The sequence below is a fragment of the Argopecten irradians genome, chromosome 2 (assembly GCF_041381155.1).
Source record: "Argopecten irradians isolate NY chromosome 2, Ai_NY, whole genome shotgun sequence".
Classification (NCBI taxonomy): Eukaryota; Metazoa; Mollusca; class Bivalvia; order Pectinida; family Pectinidae; genus Argopecten; species Argopecten irradians.
The window spans coordinates 49,722,322-49,742,774 of NC_091135.1; the positions used below are offsets into that span (position 1 = coordinate 49,722,322).

The 20,453-nt window shown below is 37.6% G+C and overlaps 1 protein-coding gene across 1 annotated transcript; it reads left to right on the forward strand.

The window, feature by feature from the left end:
• Positions 1-151: 151 nt before the first annotated feature.
• LOC138315807 (zinc finger protein 142-like) lies at positions 152-19,617 on the forward strand. The gene is made up of 4 exons (XM_069257080.1): positions 152-245; positions 5,918-12,465; positions 12,795-12,821; positions 14,473-19,617. Exons 2-4 carry the CDS (start codon positions 5,926-5,928, stop codon positions 14,719-14,721), a joined length of 6,816 nt encoding a protein of 2,271 aa, XP_069113181.1. The 5' UTR covers positions 152-245; positions 5,918-5,925; the 3' UTR covers positions 14,722-19,617.
• Positions 19,618-20,453: the final 836 nt, after the last annotated feature.

The window sequence follows — 20,453 nt, forward strand, 5'->3', positions numbered from 1 at the left end:
GCAGGTGCACGTTTCGGCCAATCTAACAAAGAAAATGTTTTTTTTTTCTTAAAATAAATTGTGTTGTGTCTATTTATTGATTATTTAAGGTATAGTTTATTGCTTGTGTCATCTTACAGCTAATTATAGAAGTGTTGGCATACAGTCACGACGTTTTTGGGCACCCGTCCTGTTTGCGAATCTAATCAATATGCGGATGACCTAAGCGGCCTCGTCATGACACGGAGCAAGCGGAGTCGGTCGAGGTAAGTGTGCGGTTGCCTTCCTGTTCATTTGTATGTGTATTTCTCCGAGTTTCCGAACCAGAATCACAATTATTTTTATGTCATCTTAAAGATAAATCATTCAGTTTAATTCCTATTTGTTTATTTTGTCTAATACATGCCTCTCGTTTCCACATCATCGACATGTTTGTATCATGGGCAACCGTGCGAGCTCTCTCTTGCCAGCAAAGATGGCTCCTTTCTCTTTGTTTGCCCTTCGCATATAGACGTCTATAGGCCTAGCCACTTCGGCGTAGACCTAGTCCGAATTGTTGTGTTTAGAGTATATCTGGCATGGAGTTGAACAATCAATACTATTGGTAAATCTTTGAGTATAACTATACAAGTTCACATTCATGTAGGAGTGATTTTAACTTCTGTCGTCTGCCTAAGACTTGTAGAGCATTGGGCTGTCAGGCGTATATTGTTAGTCTATGTGTAGCCTACTTCGTTACACGCGGCCATTGATAATGCACGTAATCTCGTCTCGTATTTCAAGCGTCTGCATTGCAAGCTACACACAGTAAAAGGTGTTTGGAGCTAGCAAGACGTTTTATGTTTGTTGCTACATCAACAGGCATACGATTGTTGTATTGTCTTCTTTGTGCTCTTGCCTACTGCTAAGACCACGAGCATGATAAATATGTCGTGTTGAGGTTCCTTTTGTCCGGTGAAGTACGTCATACATAGGGTTTAGACAACCAATGATTGTAATGTTCTAGGAAGGTTACCAAGCTTGTATTGCATTCCATTCATGGTTCTGTGCAAAATCTTTACTTTTAGGTTAGAAGAATACAAATTTATCTAGACCTAACAGTTGTGAAAAAAAGTTTCTCAATATTATTTTATTTTTTATATGCTTTTTCCACATATATAATAGTAAAGATTACAATGGACATTAGTCTCTCACTAATTTCTCATTCATTCATTCATTCAGTTTCTCACTTGGAAAAAGTACTAGTACTACTTTCTCAATCTTTACATTTACTGAATCTCCCATCAGCTTGTTCAGCCATAGTTGCTCTTTATATAAAAAGAGTCATTCCATAAGTTTTAGCCCAGTCATCATTAATTCCTACTCCGACATAATTAGATGTATACAGCATGACACAACTCTTTTGAAAAATTATGTCTAACGTCCACATGCAGTCAGCAAAATAATGTCTGATTAGAAATTGATGATCAGTGGACTGTTATGAGCTTCTGGGAATACTTTCATTCCATCCGTATGGGTGCCGTCTGGCCCAAACTCATTGAAAATTTGCTGTTGTCAAGATACTTAAAGAATAACATTTTTGTTAACCTTAGTCAGTGTCAATTGATAACACTGGCATATTAACCAGGGAGTGACCAATTCATTTCCACTATCTATCAAAATCCAGCAGTGTTAAGTTTATATATATGTATAGAAATAATTTTGAAAGAGCTATTTTAATAACGGGTTATTAACAAAGAACTAAAGAAGTTTCTTTTACTTGCTGATCACTGATCAGGCCATGCCCAATTGTGGGATGATAATAATATTCGTTGTTTGACATTAAAACGAGAAAAAAAGAAAAAACAATGAAGATTCATTTCGCTGTTTTGCTGTCTGGCGCAGTGATAGTCTACTAATGCTCGGTAATAAGGTCGGCATCAGGAAACATAATACAACCCGCGTTATGAAAATTTACATTTAATTTATTCAAATATAATTGTTCAGAAGGTGATGACAGATGAAGTATTAAAGGCAAGCTTGTAACTTTTGCGACAAAATTATCAATCTCGCTTTACATTCCAATTTTGAAAACTAAAAGCCGTTTCGGAAAAGTAGTGGCCTTCAACACTTTGTTTAAATTTAGATTTAAAAGGGAAAAAAATTATATGTATTATTTTGTTAATTAGCCATACATACATGATTATTTAAAGGGCAATTGAAGCAACTTTTACACATAACCATGAAGCAAATTATTGCATAGAACTATTGTTCTACTCCTAATGACTATACAACACAAAAAATTAGTGAATTACACATATAATTAAGAATCTTAATTGATATATATAGCATTGAAATTCTTGATCATATAGCTATATGATTAAGAACTGTAGGTCAGTGTATGCTATACTGATAACAGAGCCAGACTTCGGATTATTTATGCTCGGTTGGTTGTGAAGCATGCATCTTTAAGCTATATGTAATAAAGTTAATTTTTGCGACACCAGCAGAATGTTGTCAAACTTTGGTTTGTTGACCAAATTAGACTACATTGGAATTATTTATTAATTTTTATAGGATCTATTTATTTATACCAGTTGATAAAAAATGTTTCTTTGTATTGTAAGTAATTTAATATTTCTCAGATATTCCATGAAAATATTTATACATATATGTATTTTATAAAGATGTTATAATGGGGGTTTAGATTAATTATACACAATGTAATATATTGGACAGGCCAATAGACCAATGTTTCTGATCTAACGTTTGATAGATTATCTCCCTCTACTTTTTGTTCAAAGCCTCCTATTATGGTATATACCACCACTGGGTATGAACTATGAAGTGGACAGCTTAATCCTGTCAGCCACATATACATGTACATGATATCACATAATTTATCATAGTAAATAGATCTAGATCTATCCATCATTAGGCATAATATTGCAGTTTGATATGTTAAATTGACTAGACCTTATATCATGAGCCCCAGGCTCTAGAAATGTATGTACATTGTACCGGTAGGTCAGTTTGGGTCAATGTTACTGGAATTTCAAATTCTCCCTAAGGGCAAACATGATAAAAAATTTTTTACATGGACTTTAAATATTATTGATTCACTTAAATTGTGTATTTTATTTTTTTACACAAAAAGTTTTGTCAGATAGCAATATGAGTGACACATAAAAGTTCAGAACTTTTATTACCATATATTTTATTTATAGAATCTTATATACCGTATTTGACCAAATAAAAGCCCATGTCAATATAACCCCCCCCCCCCCCCCCCCATTTCAGGCCTCCATTTCAATTGCCCAGGCACAAATAAAGACCAAATCTACACAAAACTGTATAGATTTGCACTGATTTTGTCTTATTAGCACCTTCCTTTGCATTTTCTACAATGTTTTAAATACCCTGGGCACTTGTTGGGTTGAAATATGGTATGTATAATTATATGGGTCTGTCAAGTGGACAGGGATGTCTCAATCTGAGGCTTGTCCACTACAATAGTCTCCGCACATATCAGTGACATCACTTCATTGTCAAGCGTGCGTGAGCTGTCTTTTACCTACCTCCATGGTATAACCCTGTATGGGAGAAAGCATAGTGACATTTTAGAAATTTTACTACTGGGTACTGTAGGTATGAACAGTTGTGTCCTTGTCACTCCAGATCAGATGGTTGAGATATTTGTACTTCAACAGATGATATACTAATTATAAGGCCAATGATCATGAGTCTCTCTAAAGCTTGTTATCAGTGAATCGAATGTATCAATTATCATAATGAACTTGTCTTCAAACAATCAATAGTGAATACTGGGGTACCATTACCTGGATTATCTGCATGGGAAGACTTCAGGATATATGTATACATGTTTAATTTTAATTGCTCATCATGAAGACAGCAAGCCAGAGTATACCTAATAAAATGAATGAAATATGATGTCCATTTATTAGTACAGTCCTTCAGTCTATAGAACTCTGCAGTAGGTTATTAACCAGGTATACTACAATTTACAGTATTATAACAGTAAACAATACTTGCTTTAATTTGCTATAACTCAATTACTGTATACGTATCTTACAGAGTACTGAAAGCTTTATTTGTATGTTGATTGGTTTCATTAGTCCCCAGCTGGCCAGTACCATTTACAGTACTTACAGATAATTTTTTTAGGGATGGGCAATTTTACTTGCACTTTTGAAAGAGAGGGTACAACTTTGACTTCTGTCTGAACCCAAAACTAACACAGATATTTCAATAAAAGTTTTGTAGGTATAGTGTAAAGTAATCGATGATAAGTTAGCAATCGGGCAAATATCTATCTGAATCAAGAGCACAAATTATGTAGACTCTTAAAAATAATTATAATTAACCTGATTTTTAGCCCACCATCTGATTCAAATCGCCTTTCGTCTGTGATCTGCCCTCCGTCCTTCCTTCGGTCCGTTTACATTTCTTGTTACCGCTATTTCTCAGAAAGGGCTGAAGGGATCCTTCTCAAATTTCATATGTAGGTTCCCGTAGGTGCGCCTAGTTGCGCATAATGCATTTTGGGACCAATAGGTCAACAATGGCCGCAAGGCACCCATCTTGGATTTTGATAGTTGAAGTTTGTTACCGCTATTTCTCAGAAAGTACTGAAGGGATCTCTCTCAAATTTTACCTGTAGGTTCCCCTAGGGCCCTAGTTGATCATATTGCATTTTCGGACTGATCGGTGAACAAGATGGCAGACAGGCCGCCATCTTGGATTTTGATAGTTGAAATTTGTTATCGCTATTTCTCAGAAAGTACTGAAGCAATCTGTCTCAATTTGTATAGGTAGGTTCCCCTAAGTCCCTTGTTGTGCATATTGCATGTTTGGACCAATCGGTGAACAAGATGGCTGACAGGTCGAAGTTGAAGTTTGTTACCGCTATTTCTCAGAAGGTACTGAAGGGATCTTTCTCAAATTGTATATGTAGGTTAATTCTTCTAGGTCCCTAGTTGTGCATACGCATTTTGGGACCGATCGGTGTACAAAATGGCTGGCAGACGCCATCTTGGATTCAGACAATTGAAGTTTTGTTACCCCTATATCTCGGAAAGTAATGAAAGGATCTGTCTCAAATTTCATGTGCAGGTTCCCCTTGTTCTTTTGTGTGCAATTTGCTTTTTCAGACTGATCGGTGTAAAAGAGGGCCGACAGGCCGCCATCTTAGATTTTGATAATTGATGTCTGTTCCTGCTATTTCTCAGAAAGTACAGAAGCAATCTGTCTCAAATTTCATGTTTAGGTTACCCTAGGACCTTAGTTGTGCATATTGCATTTTAGGACCAATCGATGAACAAGATGGTAGACAGGTAGCCATCTTGGATTTTGATAATTGAAGTTTGTTACTGCAATATATCTTAGTAAGTAATGAAAGGATCATTCTCAAATTTTATATGTAGTTTGTAGTAAAAGTTTGAAAAGCAGAGAAAAGGTCCATCTTTTGATTGCATTGTCAGACGTAGATCATTCTTTGGTGGGCGCCAAGATCCTTCTGGGTTGATTACTCCATCTTGAATTTTAATAAAATTGCTTAAATCAGAGGTTTCTCATTGTTATAAGATGTATCAATTACAAAAGCTCTGTCTTATACCTGAGGAATATCATTCAGTGCCATGTGTCAAAATTCCTCTAATTAATTCATATATTTTGTTACTTGTCAAACCTGATGTCACGGGGACCAGCATATTTGGCCATTATAGCCAGGATTCAGGATTATACAGGTTTTAATCACTATAAATTCAGAGGAAAAATGCCTTCCATTTATGTGGTTATAGACAGGGATCTGAATTAGACAAAGGTGTGTTTTGTAAACTTAGACTTCATTAAGTATTTTTTCCCATGATTATGAATAGTGATAGATGCATTGTAAATAGTTAGATATTATTGTAACATTGCATTTGTTTGTATTTTTCAGACTCGAGAATGGGGAAGAAGAACTCCATGCTGACTCTGTTAAAGTGTGACCTGTGCTCCGTGTTCTCTACCAAGAATGCCTATATCTTCAAACGCCACAAGATCCGATGTAAACGAGAGAGATATACCGAGGCCCATACCCCTAAACAGGACAAAGTGAAATTTAAACTATCTGGTGCCTCTTTGTTTGCATCAGCATCAACATCACGATTGACAAAATTGGAACAACCAGAGCCAATCTCTCCAGCTGAAGAGTTAGTTGATGACTTGCCTGTAGAGGGTGAAAAAGACCCAGACCCTGATGACCCACAATCTGAGAACTTTAGGAAAGGACATGTTTACTGTAGAACATATCGTTGTACCGATTGTACATATTGGACCAACAAATCAAAAACTTTCCTGTACCACCTGATCGATGCACATAACAAGAGCCTCACTATCTTTGCATGCAACTTCTGCGAGTATGCCTGTAAACATCGCCACAAAGTGCAGCGTCATCTGAAATTGGTTCACCACTATAACATTGATATTGATGATGTCAAGATAGAGTACCAAAGTGAGATGTCGGCTGCCAACTACAAAAACAAGTCTCCAAAAGCATCAGCAGAAAGCCCAGTAAAGAACATTGCCCCACTCAAGGTAAAGATTGCCTTGACCACTACAGCTAGTCGACAGGCTGCCCGCGGTAAAGAGGTTCTGCCGGTTGGCTATGAAAACCACATAGTTGAACTGACTTCAGGAGGCCAGAAGCTCTTCAAGTGTAAATACTGTTTGTTCAACAATGCAGATAAATATCGTGTGTCGAAACATGTCCAATGCATTCACATCAATGCCAAAACCTATAAATGCAACATATGCCCTTTTACTACTGTGAAGAAAAAGGACTACTATGCCCACAAGTCTTCACACAGCGGCAAGACTGCATATAAATGCCACGAGTGTGACTATACCTCAGACTTCAAGCCTAACCTCGACCGCCATAGACTCAACCATACTAACAAATACAGTATCAAATGTAAGTTTTGTACCTACTCCTGTGATCATGAGGGTACGGTCAAACGTCATATGGCCAACAATCATACAAACAGTGCAGAGAACGTGTCCTTGATTTTTCCTGATGCTGATACCTCTGTCGAATCCGTCATAGATGAAAATCCTCCGCAAAGTCTTCAGACAGCAACAGACTCACCAGTTTCTGGCAAACAAAAAGACCAAAATACATCCTTGAATATATCGGACACAGAAATATTAGGAGAGGGAATTCCCAAACTTCAAACTCTGGAAGGAAGTTTCTTCTGTCCTATTTGTGGACTCAAATACAGACGCTCGTCAGACCTGAATCGTCATATGAAATTAAAGCATAAGGTGACAGTGAAGCAGTATTTACGTGACATAGACTTGTATGCAAACACTGCGGCTGAGGTTGGCCCAAATCAGCTTGAACTAGAGTCGTATCAGCCGCAGGAGGAGGCAGATGGGGACATACCATTAGACTTGTCTGTATCCTCAAATAAGGATCTAGACGACAGCATGGACAATGACAGTCTCAAATGCTGCTACTGTAGCTACCAAGCTAAGTGGCCAAGTGACCTCCAGCGGCATATGGTTGTACACACTGTGGAGAAACGCTACAAGTGTCCACACTGCAATAAACAATACAAGTATGTGGGCGACCTCAATGTCCATCTCCGACGCGATCACAAAAAGGAGCCTGGCTCAGTCAAGCATGTTAAGGTACCTACTATTCCAAATCGCAAGTCCTCACCAGCAATATTCAAATGTCCATCTTGTACATTTACATCTCCCTGGAAGTCTGAGGTAGACCGACACTCTAAACTCCATAAGGGTGACAAACCATTTTGCTGCAAGCACTGTATATACCAGACTCACTGGAAGGGAGACATTCGCCGACACATGTACAAACATCACCCCGGTGTTATGGTGGACGATGTCGTGCTGGATGATGTTATCACAATCCTGGCCGACAAGCTCCCAGGAAAAGACAAGGAGGCTGGTGAACTGTTAGATGATGAGAGAATAGAAAAGGAAAGCGACACAAGTTTTGACACAGAAAATGTGTTTGATGGAGAGGATGATGACAGTGGATCTGAGTCACCTCCGTTAAAGCCATCACCCTCTGGTCTCTATCGATGTAATTTCTGTGACTTTGTAACCAATGCCCAGTCCAAGCTGAAGTATCATGAATCGACCCACACCAATCTTAAGCAATACATGTGTCCGGTGTGTGGTCGACGTGCTAACTGGAAATGGGACATCCGAAAACATATCAAGAAAGATCATCCGATCAGTTCTCTGGATGTTATAAAGCTTAGTCGTAAAGAAGCTGAGGCAACCATACAGGCCTACCTGGACACCATGCCTGTTGTCAGACGGGAACACCATCTCAATGTTCCCACAAACACTGAGGTCACAGATACGGGCGAGGAGGCAAGCAAAGCTGGCAATAGTTTTGTCTGTAGTGCCTGTGACTTTAACTCCAACACTCGGGTCGCTGTGAGTAGGCACATCCGTACAGCACATAGTGGCTTGAATGTAGACATCATCTGTTTAGTCGAGGAAGATGTGGATGATGAGATTCAGATTAAAATTCCTCGTATGAGCTCTGAGATAAAGACTTCTACTCCAGTCGCAGTGACTGATTCTGCAATCAACAATCATCCGTCATTTTACAACGCAGAACCAGACGACAAGCCATACAAATGTGTAGAATGTGGGAAAACCGGTAACATAAAAGCAGACATTCGAAAACATTACCATTACCGTCATCCAAATCAACCGATCAAAATTTTGTACACTGATGAGAGTGGCACCAAAATGCTTCCAGAAGAAGCCCCAATGCCTCGCAATAATAAGAGGAAGTTGTCCTCATCCTCGGATGTCTCCAACATGCTGGATATGGAAAGAACCCCAAACAAGTCCATGACTAACGAGACCGAGGCCACACCAGAAAAACAAACTCCTGATGTGACACAGAATCGTGTGTCTGCAGCCAGCCTTATCAAACCCTTTATGTGTGGGGATTGTGGTAAACGTAGTTCTACAAAGGCCGACATTAAAAAGCACTATAACTACATCCATCCAGGGCTGGAAGTTAAAGTAGTTTATCAAGAAAATCCAAACTCTCCGTATGATAGATTCAAACCTGCGAACACGACACCGACTGCTCCTGCTTCATCTCCAGCAAAGAGTCCCTCACCTGGCTCTGCTGGCAGACGCCCTTACAATAATTACCCAGGAGGTCTGCCGATTGCGTCCGCTGATCCTAAAGTCTTTGGGTATTGTAAACCATTCCAGTGTTCAGACTGTGGACGTCGATCCAACTGGAAGTGGGACTTGAATAAGCACATCAGATTAAAGCATCCTGGAAGCACTACAGCTCACATGATTGCGTTAACTGAAGCTGAGGCCCGTGCCACTCATGATGAATACATGGCTATGTTCAACCAGACCACACACGTTTCTAGTGCCTACAAAAGAGCCGTCATGCAAGAGGCAGAGGAGGCGGAGAAGGTCCAAAAGATAGAAAGAGACACAACACCAGAGACATTAGCAGATACAATAGCAGATACAACAACAGATACAACAACAGATGAAACAGATAAAATGGATACAAATCCACAAAATATTCCCAGCAAGGGAGTCTACAAGCAGTTCAAATGTTCAGGATGTCCATACAGGTCCAACTGGCGAAGCGATATTGTACGTCACACTAAACGTAAACATGGTGGCCGCTCAAGATTAGTTGTCATGGATACTGAGGAGGCCAAAGTCTCTCTAATGGAATATAACTACAATCCAAGGAAAAAAAGGGAAGGGGATGATAATACTGTATCAAAGCACGACAATGGATTGACAAACATTTGGAAATGTGGAAAATGTTCTTTCAAAAACCGTGACCGAACAGTTGTTATCAACCACCTCAGCATGCACAATGTCAAGGCCTATAAATGCTCTCTTTGCAACTACTCCACCAATTATCGAAGCTCTGCCTGCCGCCATATAAGGGTTAGACATCATAGTGAAAACTTGTCTCTGTGTCGATCAGCAATCAAATGCGTCAAACAAGGCAAGGATGGTCAGGTGCTGGAGCCAATCTCTAGTACAGAAAAAGAGGACTTTGACTGGAAGGATGCCGAGCCAAATAACTTTTACGATATGTTCAAATGTAAACTGTGTGGATTTCAGTCCAGTTGGAGGTCATGTGTGACACGACATTTACGTGAGAAACACAAGGGTGGAGGCAGCAAAGGTAAAGTGCTCAGGGTACGTAAATATCTGAAGGATGATCAGAAATCCAAAAGTGCTGTTCGCATCGCAGACCGGCGATTCAAGTGTGACGTGTGTCCCTACCGAACAGACAAATCTAATCTTCTCCAGTTCCACATGAGTTGTCACAAGGCTCAGCCAGATACACAGCAGGTTAAGTGTCCCTACTGTCCATATTTTGTCGTGGCTCAGCGACTTCTCCGTCAGCACATCAAGCTTCACGAGGAAAATGTTTACCCAGAAACTACTAGTAAAAAAGAAGCGCCAGTCTTCTCTGCACCTACAACCCCAGTCAAGAATGTCACACCTGTAATTCAGACCACTCCGAAACGTCACCGCTGTGAAAAATGTCCTTATACCAGTAACAGCAAAAATGATTATCTCTATCATAAGCAGTTCCACAAGCCAAAGGAGAATGCTGAATTCAAATGTCATTTATGTGACTACTGGGTAACTCACAGGCGACTGTTGAAGCAGCATATGAAAGTACATGAGGTTTATCACCCGTCGCCTGCAGCAAAAAGCACCAACAGCTCAGCACAGTCGTCGCCATGCAAGTCTGACTTCTCAGAGTCCAGTAGTATCTACGACATGGTTCAGCTAGCCAACTACAAACAAAAGGTCATTGCGTCAAAGATAATGCCTAGTATTTCCCAAAAGCCTCTAATGTCGCCGATGAAGATTGCTTGCTCGGTTGGTAATAAGCCAGGTTATGTGTTCAGGAATGGTGTCTACAAGAAACTCCAAAAATGTAAAAAGTGCCCATACATGACTGTTCGTCTCAGGAACCTGAAGTTGCATGAAATGATGCACAATGTGAGGATATCTAGGAATCCGCTGCTAAAATGTCCACATTGCGACTACTATGTAGGATCCAAAGGTCTGATATCCCACCATCTCAAAGTGCATCAACCTGGCTATATGATGGATTTCTCAGATACTACAATCTCTGACCTTGAGGCAATAGAGAATGGCGGGGCTGAAGAAGACGTGGATGATAAGTCAGACATTGTTGATATACCCTATGAAAACAAAGTCGACACTCTTTATGAGATAGCCAGGTTTAAGAAATACAGCTGTGAAAAATGTCCTTATGCCAGTGCTAAACGATCGCATTACGAACATCATGTGGAGCTCCATGGCAGCAAGCAGCGTTGTGGATGTCGTTACTGTGACTATAGTGTGCCTTCACAGAATTTGTTGGCCCAGCATGAAAAACTGCATAGAACTCCGAACCAGAACCTTATGGTTGCTCAGTCCTTGTCCAACCTTCTACAGCTACCGGAGGTTCCTGCTGATGTAGCCTTAGCTAGTGCTTTGCCACCACTGGATACCAAAGAATCCTTCACTGTAAGTGTCACACATGATCACCTGGAACTGTTCGAGAACTCTGCTGACACCGATTCTGAGCCGAAGAAGCTGTATCGTTGTGATCGCTGTCCATATGCCAATGTCAGACGTGATCACTTGTTGTCTCACCTCAAATTCCACATGATACGCAGTGATCTGGCATGTCCCTATTGTGATTACACAGCTTCCAAGCAACACCTGCTGACACAGCACATCAAGGTCCACTTCTCTCCCCTGCCAGAACTCTCCAATTGGCTGGCCCAGAATGGACAAATGGATCGGATGAAGCAGTCAAAGGAACCAGACATTACTGAAGCCCTTCATGTGGCACAATTGATTCAGGGAGAGATTAAAAAGGAGGGTAATAAGAGAGGTTTGGTGACTGATCACTCTAGGACTGGAGAGAAGACTGGCCAGGCTGTCAGTGCTTCCAAGAGTAATCTGTCCGATATCCCGTCCAGTAGCTCTGACTGTCAACTGTCAACTACAGAACCTGTAGCTGTCAAACCTGCTGTAGAAGTGTTGGAAAAATCAATTGAAACTGAAAAAGCTGCACCAGAAAGACTCTCCAAAGAAACCCCTGAAACTTCCGAAAATAATGCAGTTGATGTGGTCAAGCCTGTCACTGACCAACCAAAATCTATTAACTCATCCTTGGAATCAGATATGGATGTTTCAGTCAAAGAAGAAAAAGCAGATGAACATCCTTCTGAAAATAAAACAATAGAAAAAGACACAGGTTCCAAAATGTTGACCGAGCCAGCTATGGAGCTTTCTGAGGTCCAGGCTGAACAGGAGGAGACGAAGGAAAAACTAGACGGCTACATATGCCAGTACTGTGACCGAGAGTTTGCTGCCTCCGGACATTTGGTCATGCATGAGATGCAGCACCTTATAGGCAACAACTTCAAGGTAAGTTATCCAAACAATGATAGGACTGAACGAAGTGAAATTATCTTTGGAGTTTCACTTAATCACAGTTAAGCAATTCTGAATTCATGTACCTTATTTCAGCTAGAACACAAATTCTTAGCACATGTCATATGAACAAGTAGGCTCTAGTCGATAATTTCTTATAGACTGACTTAAGAGTTGAGTCTTGGCATTAAAATTTAGTTTATAACAATAGTAATATGACAATATGGATGACCATAAGCCTGAAACATTATATTTAAAAATTGTATTTCAATTCTATGCTTTCATTCTTACTAATGATGTTTTTTCCATTTTGTACTTTTTAGGACTATCTTACTGAGAGTCAAGTGCAAGTGAGTATGATACATGTGTACTTTTTTAGCCCACCATCATTAGATGGTGGGCTATTCAAATCACCCTGCGTCCATCGTACGTCGTCCGTCGTCCGCCGTCCGTCATCCGTCTGTAAACAATGCTTGTTATCACTATTTCTTAAAAACTGCTGCAGGGATTTTGTTCAAACTTCACATGGAGGGTCCCCTTGGTCCATATTTGTGCCATACAGATTTTGAGGCTGATCGGAATATCAAGATGGCCGCCAGGCAGCCATCTTTGATTTTGGCGGTTGAAGTTTGTTATCAATATTTCTTGAGAACTACTGAAGGGATTTCGTTCAAACTTCACATGGAGGTTACCCTTGGTCCCTAGTTGTGCCATACAGATTTTGAGGCTGATCGGAAAAACAAGATGGCCGCCAGGCAGCCATCTTTGATTTTGGCAGTTGAAGTTTGTTATCGATATTTCTTGAGAACTACTAAAGGGATTTTGTTCAAACTTCACATGGAGGTTACCCTTGGTCCCTATTTGTGCCATACAGATTTTGAGGTGATAGGAAAAACAAGATGGCCGCCATGCGGCCATCTTGGATTTTGATAATTAAGGTTTGATATCCCCATTTCTCAAAAAGTGCTGAAGGGATCTTTCTCAAATTTAATATGTAGGTTCCCCTAGGGCCCTTGTTGTGCATATTGCATTTTTGGACCAATCAGTGAACAAGATGGCCACCAGGCAGCCATCTTGGATTTTGTTATTCAAAGTTTGTTATCGCTATTTCTCAGATAGTACTGAAGGGATCTGTCTCAAATTTCATATGTAGATTCCCCTAGGGACCTAGTTGTGCATATTGCATTTTGGGACCGATTGGTTAACAAGATGGCCGCCAGGCAGCCATCTTGGATTTTGTTATTCAAAGTTTGTTATCGCTATTTCTCAGAAAGTACTGAAGGGATCTGTCTCAAAATTCACATGTAGGTTCCCCTAGGGCCCTAGTTGTGCATATTGTGATTTGGGACCGATTGATCAACAAGATGGCCACCAAGGAGTCATCTTGGATTTTGATAGTTGAAGTTTGTTACCGCTATTTCTCAAAAGGTACTGAAGCGATCTGTCTCAAATTTTATATGTAGTATGTTTGAAAAAGTTTAAAAAGTAGAGAAAAGATCCATCTATCCTTTGTCAGATATAGATCATTCTTTGGTGGGCGCCAAGATCCCTCTGGGATCTCTTGTTATATTTTACACAAATCTGCCATGCAAAATGCTTACTGTTTACTACTCAAAGAAGCTATATATTGCTATGATTATTTACAAATATATCCGATAGAATATATATGTAACATGCACTTTTATGTATGGAAGCTTAATATAAATGTCACAGTAAAATTGCACCTCTTAAGAGTTTGTTATGTGAAGTGAAATTTCTTATAATATTCTAAATAAGACAAGCGCTTACAATTTAAAAAGACTAGTTAAGTAATATTTTAAGTTTCAATTTACAGAATCACCAATGTAATTGGTTTGAGATTTGAAATAAAAATCTTAATGTTCTTGGATATAATAAAAATCAATCGGTTGCTGTAACTATTTTATGGGAACCTTATTTTGAATTTGCATATTACAGAGTTATCTGCCCTTGTGAGTAGGTAATTTTTCTCTTTGGTTCCAGATAAAGACTGAAGAGGTGGAAGTGATGATAAATGGAGAGAGTGAAAAAGTGGACAAAACTGTTGTAGATGAAACAAAAACTGACAATACCAAAACTAATGAAGAGGTATGCCCTAATAAAGGAGCAAACCCTGTAGAGAACGGTGTAGAGGATGGACAGGTGGACGAGCCAAAATTAGATGGACAAGAGACAGTAGTAAGTGATGCCAAGGAAAACGAACAGGAAATTCCAATGGAAATTGACCAATAGTGTTTTGCAGATTTTTTTTTTGTTCTTCAACAGTGTGCAGAAAGGCATATATAATGTAAATAATGAAAGCTATAAATATTTATGAAGCCAAAATGAATTTGTATAGCTATATCTAATGTTTTGTAAATAGCAGTATGCTACCCAGTTTCATACTGGAAAAGTGTTATCATCTTATGTTGTGAAAGATTTTTTTTAAATGACTTGATGAGCACAATTTTTTTTTTTTTTTTTTTTTTTCTGTGGCTCTGTTGGTGCTAAGCCATAGCTTTAACCTTTCCTATTTACAAACTTGTGTCTTCATTAGTGTGATTTATAACAGAATGTCAGTAATTCCATGTCTCCTCTGCCAAAGTCTTCAATATGGTTATATTTTATTAGGGATGACAACGTAACGAACATATTCGTTTGGTAGGTTGGTATTAAATAGGAAAACAATATAAATAATATTTGCAAGATAAATCAATTTTTAGTTTGGCTTATTCCAAATTGATTTCCTTAAAGACCCAATTGCAATCTGCTTACTCTAACATATATACATGTATAGGATCTTACATGAGTGTTCATTTCATATGAGATTTTATGAAACGAGTCTAAGAAGTTTTTAGCCCACCATCATCAGATGATGCGCTATTCAAATCGCTTTTTGTCTGTGGTCGTCCGTTAACAATTCTTGTTATCGCTATTTCTCAGAAAGTACTGAAGGGATCTGTCTCAAATTTCATATGTAGGTTCCTCTAGGACCCTAGTTGTGCATAACGCATTTTGGAACCAATTGGTCAACAAGATGGCCGCCAGGCAGCCATCTGGAATTTTGATACTTAAGGTAGCTCCATACTTTTGGGAAAACCCATGTCATTTTTTTCTAACAGGTCTTATTTTCTTGCATTTTTCATGTAGATTTCAAAACTGTAAAGATAAATGGGTGTTCTCGAACTACTTTTTGAGATATTTAAGCTTGAAATATACCATCCATGCATATTTGCTGGCCGAAAATAGAAAAATTCATAAAACTATGCTTACTGTAATATTATGGTGAATGTAGTCTCGATTCTGTTGATATTTTGTCCTAAATTTCTAACGATAGAACACTATACAAAACTCTTGTATTTTTACAAATGCTGACTAACTTTTGTTATTTTCCAGGACCGTTTCTATACGTAATTATCATGTTTTGCCATATTTTCGCCCGTAAAAAATTAATGAATAGGCCAAAAAGGAAATGAAAACCCATGTCAATTTCACAATATTTGTATATGATATGCCCAAGATAAGATATTTTTCATATATCATATAAAAACATGGGGTCCTCGATCAAAATTTCACAATTTTGTAAGCTTGAAGTTTGTAACTCACAACCCTACCCCCATTTCATCCAGTGCTAAGATGGGTCATATTTGACTATTTTTTGAAAATCATGCCGCAAAAAAACATTCCACATCGGTTCATATGTTTTAGTGATAGTATATCTGGTTTATGTCTGTTTGTTTTTATGATTTTCTCCAAATTTTGTGTTTAAAGGAAATTCGTACGTGATATTTTTAGAATTCCGGAATTTCGGTCCGGCCGGGTCCCCTCTTATCATTTATAGCGACGAACGGCACTTCCGGTGTTTGAAAATCCATTTCCATTTACGACAGGGAACGCAAAATCTTCAGAGATAGCATATAATTTTCACTTCTGATTTATTTGATGATTTTAAACATTCAATATTATATGTAGACAATTTACACCTATTGAAAAAATATCCAAGTGGGATGTCGTGGCGTATCGGAAACCATTCTGGAATTCAAAACAACCTCCGCAACTTCGGTAAAGCGTCATATGAATTGGCGCGGTTTTCAAAAGTATGGATCTACCTTAATGTTTGTTATATCTATTTCTCAGAAAGTACTGAAGGGATCTTTCTCAAATTTCATATGTAGGTTCACCTAAGGACCTAGTTATGCATATTGCATTTTGGGACTGATCAATCAACAAGATGGCTTCCAAGGAGCCATTTTGGATTCTGATAGTTGAAGTTTGTTACTACTATTTCTCAGAAAGAACTGCAGTGATCTGTCTCAAATTTTATATGTAGTTTATTTAAAAAAGTTTGAAAAGCAGAGAAAAGATCCATCTTTCCATTGTCAGACATAGATCGTTCTTTGGTGGGCGCCAAGGTCCCTCTGGGGTATCTTGTTATTTTTGCCAGCCTTGGCGAGCAAAAATAAAAACTTTGAGGCGGGTTTCATAAAATCTCATATGAAATGAACACAAATTTAAGATACTTTTTATCACATATTTACAAATACCTACATAACAAACGATTTAACGTCAAAATGTATTCCGAAAATCCAGCAGAGGCCGCCATTTTGTCCTGCCGTCTTTGTAATCCTGACATCACATCATTTTTCCTAACGTTATTTTATTGTTTCTGTCTGAGGTCAAAATGAATTTCCAGCCAATGAAAATCGCTCTAGGTCATATAACACTAATAATTAATTTTTATTTGCTTTCATACTATATCCGACTTTCTGATTGACAGTTCCTTTTACTTCATATACTATGAAGAAAAAATCCAAGAATGACGCGAAAACCCGCTTTATCATGACATCCCAATAGAGACGTCGATTTATAAAAAATAATTCTTTGGAAAATCAATGGAATCGTACGTTTAAATGTATTTTATATTAACAAATAGTCTCAAAAATTCATTATAAGCATTGATGTAACTATTTTTTAACTTCATCAGGTTTATAAATAAATTTTGTTTGCAAACTTTGTGAGAATTAGGCGAGTGGCCATCAGGTTTTGAAATAAATTTTGTTTGCAAACTTTGTGAGAATTAGGCGAGTGGCCTAAGAAATTTTTTGGTTACATGTGTAATTCATTTCTACAGATAGCACTTGGATTTCTAGTGAAACAATTATCAATCTAAAACTTAACTCTGTTGCTATTGATTTTTGTTTATATCACTATAAAGTCTATGTATGATCACATTAGCTGTGATTATAGTTGTACTAATAGCCTTACACTCATTTACTCCAACTGTCTGATAAATACTGTGTATTTATGATAAGAGGCTTATCATTTGTCCTCTTTGTCCTGGAGACAGTTTATAAGCTTAGGTATACATGTATACAGGTATTTTATAGTTTCGGTGTCTGTGTGCTGTGAGTCCAGAAATTTAACAGCATTAACACACATTGAGTACATTTGTTATGAAGATTTGTATTTCATTGTTTAAGTAAGAATGTTTCTTTCTGTCTAGAGCTGCAAGTACATTTGATTTTTTTTCGGGAAAGTAACTCCAGTTTGAAATAAATTTGTAATAAGATATTGTGATTTTATCTCTTTAAAAAGTTATCACAACATGAACTATTTATGACATTGTTTGTAACATCATGTCAATAACACAATTTATATCAAGTGGTATTTTGCAGAGATTCTGTACTGTAAACCACTTTGATTTCATGTGTATAAACAAAAGTTCTTGTCTTCGTTATTTTGAGCATTTTTGTGAATACATGTTCATAAAATTTACAACAGATTCCGCATTCATTCATGTTACAGTATTCGTTTTATATATAAGTATTCACAATACGTTTGAACTCATGTTTGAGTTTGCTCACAAAATTATGCAAAAAATTGTATCAGGTGAAAATAAGTGGTTTACAGTGATTGTTCAGTATTCTATACCAAGTAATAATATAACCATGATCTAGTGGTTTACAGTGATTGTTCAGTATCCTATACCAAGTAATAATATAACCATGATCTAGTCATGTGGCATTCTTATTGGCACATAGTCAAAATTGAAAAAGGGAGAAAAATACAAAGAATTATGACTTAAGAAGAAGAACAATGAATAAGAAGTTCTTAAAAAAAGCAAGAAAGAACAATGAATAAAAAGTTCTTAAAAATACAAAAAACAAAAACATGTTGATCGTCGACAAAAGGTGTTTTGATAAGAATTATCTAAATATGTGGTTATATGAACAGACAATATTGCCTGCTTGCAGGATGTAAATCCCAGGTATGGATGTTTTATGATTTTATTATCTAGGCGTGCCTTTATCTTTCTGGAGTTGTCTCCCTTGTATATAATGTTAACGTTCTGTCAGGGAAAAATCCCACTATCTTTGAAAATTTACTCTAAAATTGGTGAAAGTTTTTCAAAAGTATTTGTAAGATAAAAGTGTATTTGACCATAAAGTCACTAACTTTAGGTTTTTGGTATACCAACAAGTGCTTCATACTATGATGTATTTATATAATTATATCTATGCATGTTTGAAAAATCTGTTACTAATGTATTGTGATAATGATCAATGAAATTGCAATAACACAGATGTACATTTTCTACAGCTTTAATCTCTTGAAAAAGACTAAATGTTATATATAAGGTTTAAAATATTCATTTTAACCATGTACATTAACCAATTTTTACCTTAATGGTTCAACTTTGGAAATGTTTCATTGATATTTATGAACTTTTATTGAATTCTTTAGCTATGGTAATGAAACCAGTATCAGTGCATATTTTACATAAAGCACTCTTCAAGACACTAGGGAAATTATAAGCTATTCAAATTTTGTTTTTGTCTATAAATAATATTTTGATGGTGAATTATGGAAGAAATACCTTATCAGGTGATGTATGTACACATCCCTGGTGTAAAAGATGTGTTAAGTTGCGTAGATTTTAATAATTGGTCACCTCATCTTTAGAAAATGCATGTGGTCTATGAACATGTCATTTGGAGAGTGGTTTATTGATTCGTACTTATGTCTTTCAACAGACTTATACTTGGCGAGAAGTTTTTGTTGATAATGTATATTGGTGAAATAGTGAAAGGACTAATCAGTTACATGTTAAGACCATTGATATAACGAAATAAAACATATAATTATGTACCTATGCCTTTGTTTGTGATCTCTGATGTAAATTTGTTTTCCAGCATCAAGTTCTTTCCGTCCAAAGTTTCCTTGAAACTGGTTCACTGGTACACCAACGAGGTATACATTTAAAAATTATCTGATCATCCCAACAGCTACGGCCAATTGGTTAGTCAATGTATTTGGCATCATGAGACCATCTCTGGATTGTGGGTTTGTGCAGAAACATATATTGGAAAGATTGGCAAATCCGTCATTTTCGCATATTGCAGATTTACCTCTGTATGTGGCTTTTTTTTAGGTCTCCTGACCATAGGTCACGGTGACCTATTACGATATTCTTTTGTCTGTTGTCCCTCGTCTGTCGTGCTTTGTCCAGTAACATTTCCTTGTGAAGTTCACAATGTGAACGCGATAACTTGAGTAAATATAAACTGAGCGGAAATTATGTAGACTAACATTGGAAAGATCTCGGACAAGTTAAAAAATCAGCATGATTAGATAGAGTTATTGCCCTTTGCACTAATAATTATTATTGGACGTTGTGAATGCGATAACTTGAGTAAATATAAACTGAGCTAAATGAAACTTTGTATGTAGACTAACATTGGAAAGACCTCGGACATGGTCGAAAATCAGCTTGATTCGATTGTAACTTACAGAGTTATCGCCCTTTGCAATAATAATTGAACCTTGTGAACACGATAAGTTGAGTATATACCAAGCTTAATGAAACTTTGTATGTAGGCTAACATTGGAAAGATCTCGGACGAGTTCGAAAATCAGCTTGATTGGACGGTAATTTACGGAGCTATTATTGCGCTTTGCACTAATAATTATTATTGGACCTTGCG

Coding starts and splice junctions, on each gene's coding strand:
- LOC138315807 (XM_069257080.1), top strand. CDS start 5,926: ATGGGGAAGAAGAACTCCATGCTGACTCTGTTAAAGTGTGACCTGTGC. Junction 12,466..12,794: donor TTATAGGCAACAACTTCAAG/GTAAGTTATCCA, acceptor TGTACTTTTTAG/GACTATCTTACTGAGAGTCA. Junction 12,822..14,472: donor TTACTGAGAGTCAAGTGCAA/GTGAGTATGATA, acceptor CTTTGGTTCCAG/ATAAAGACTGAAGAGGTGGA.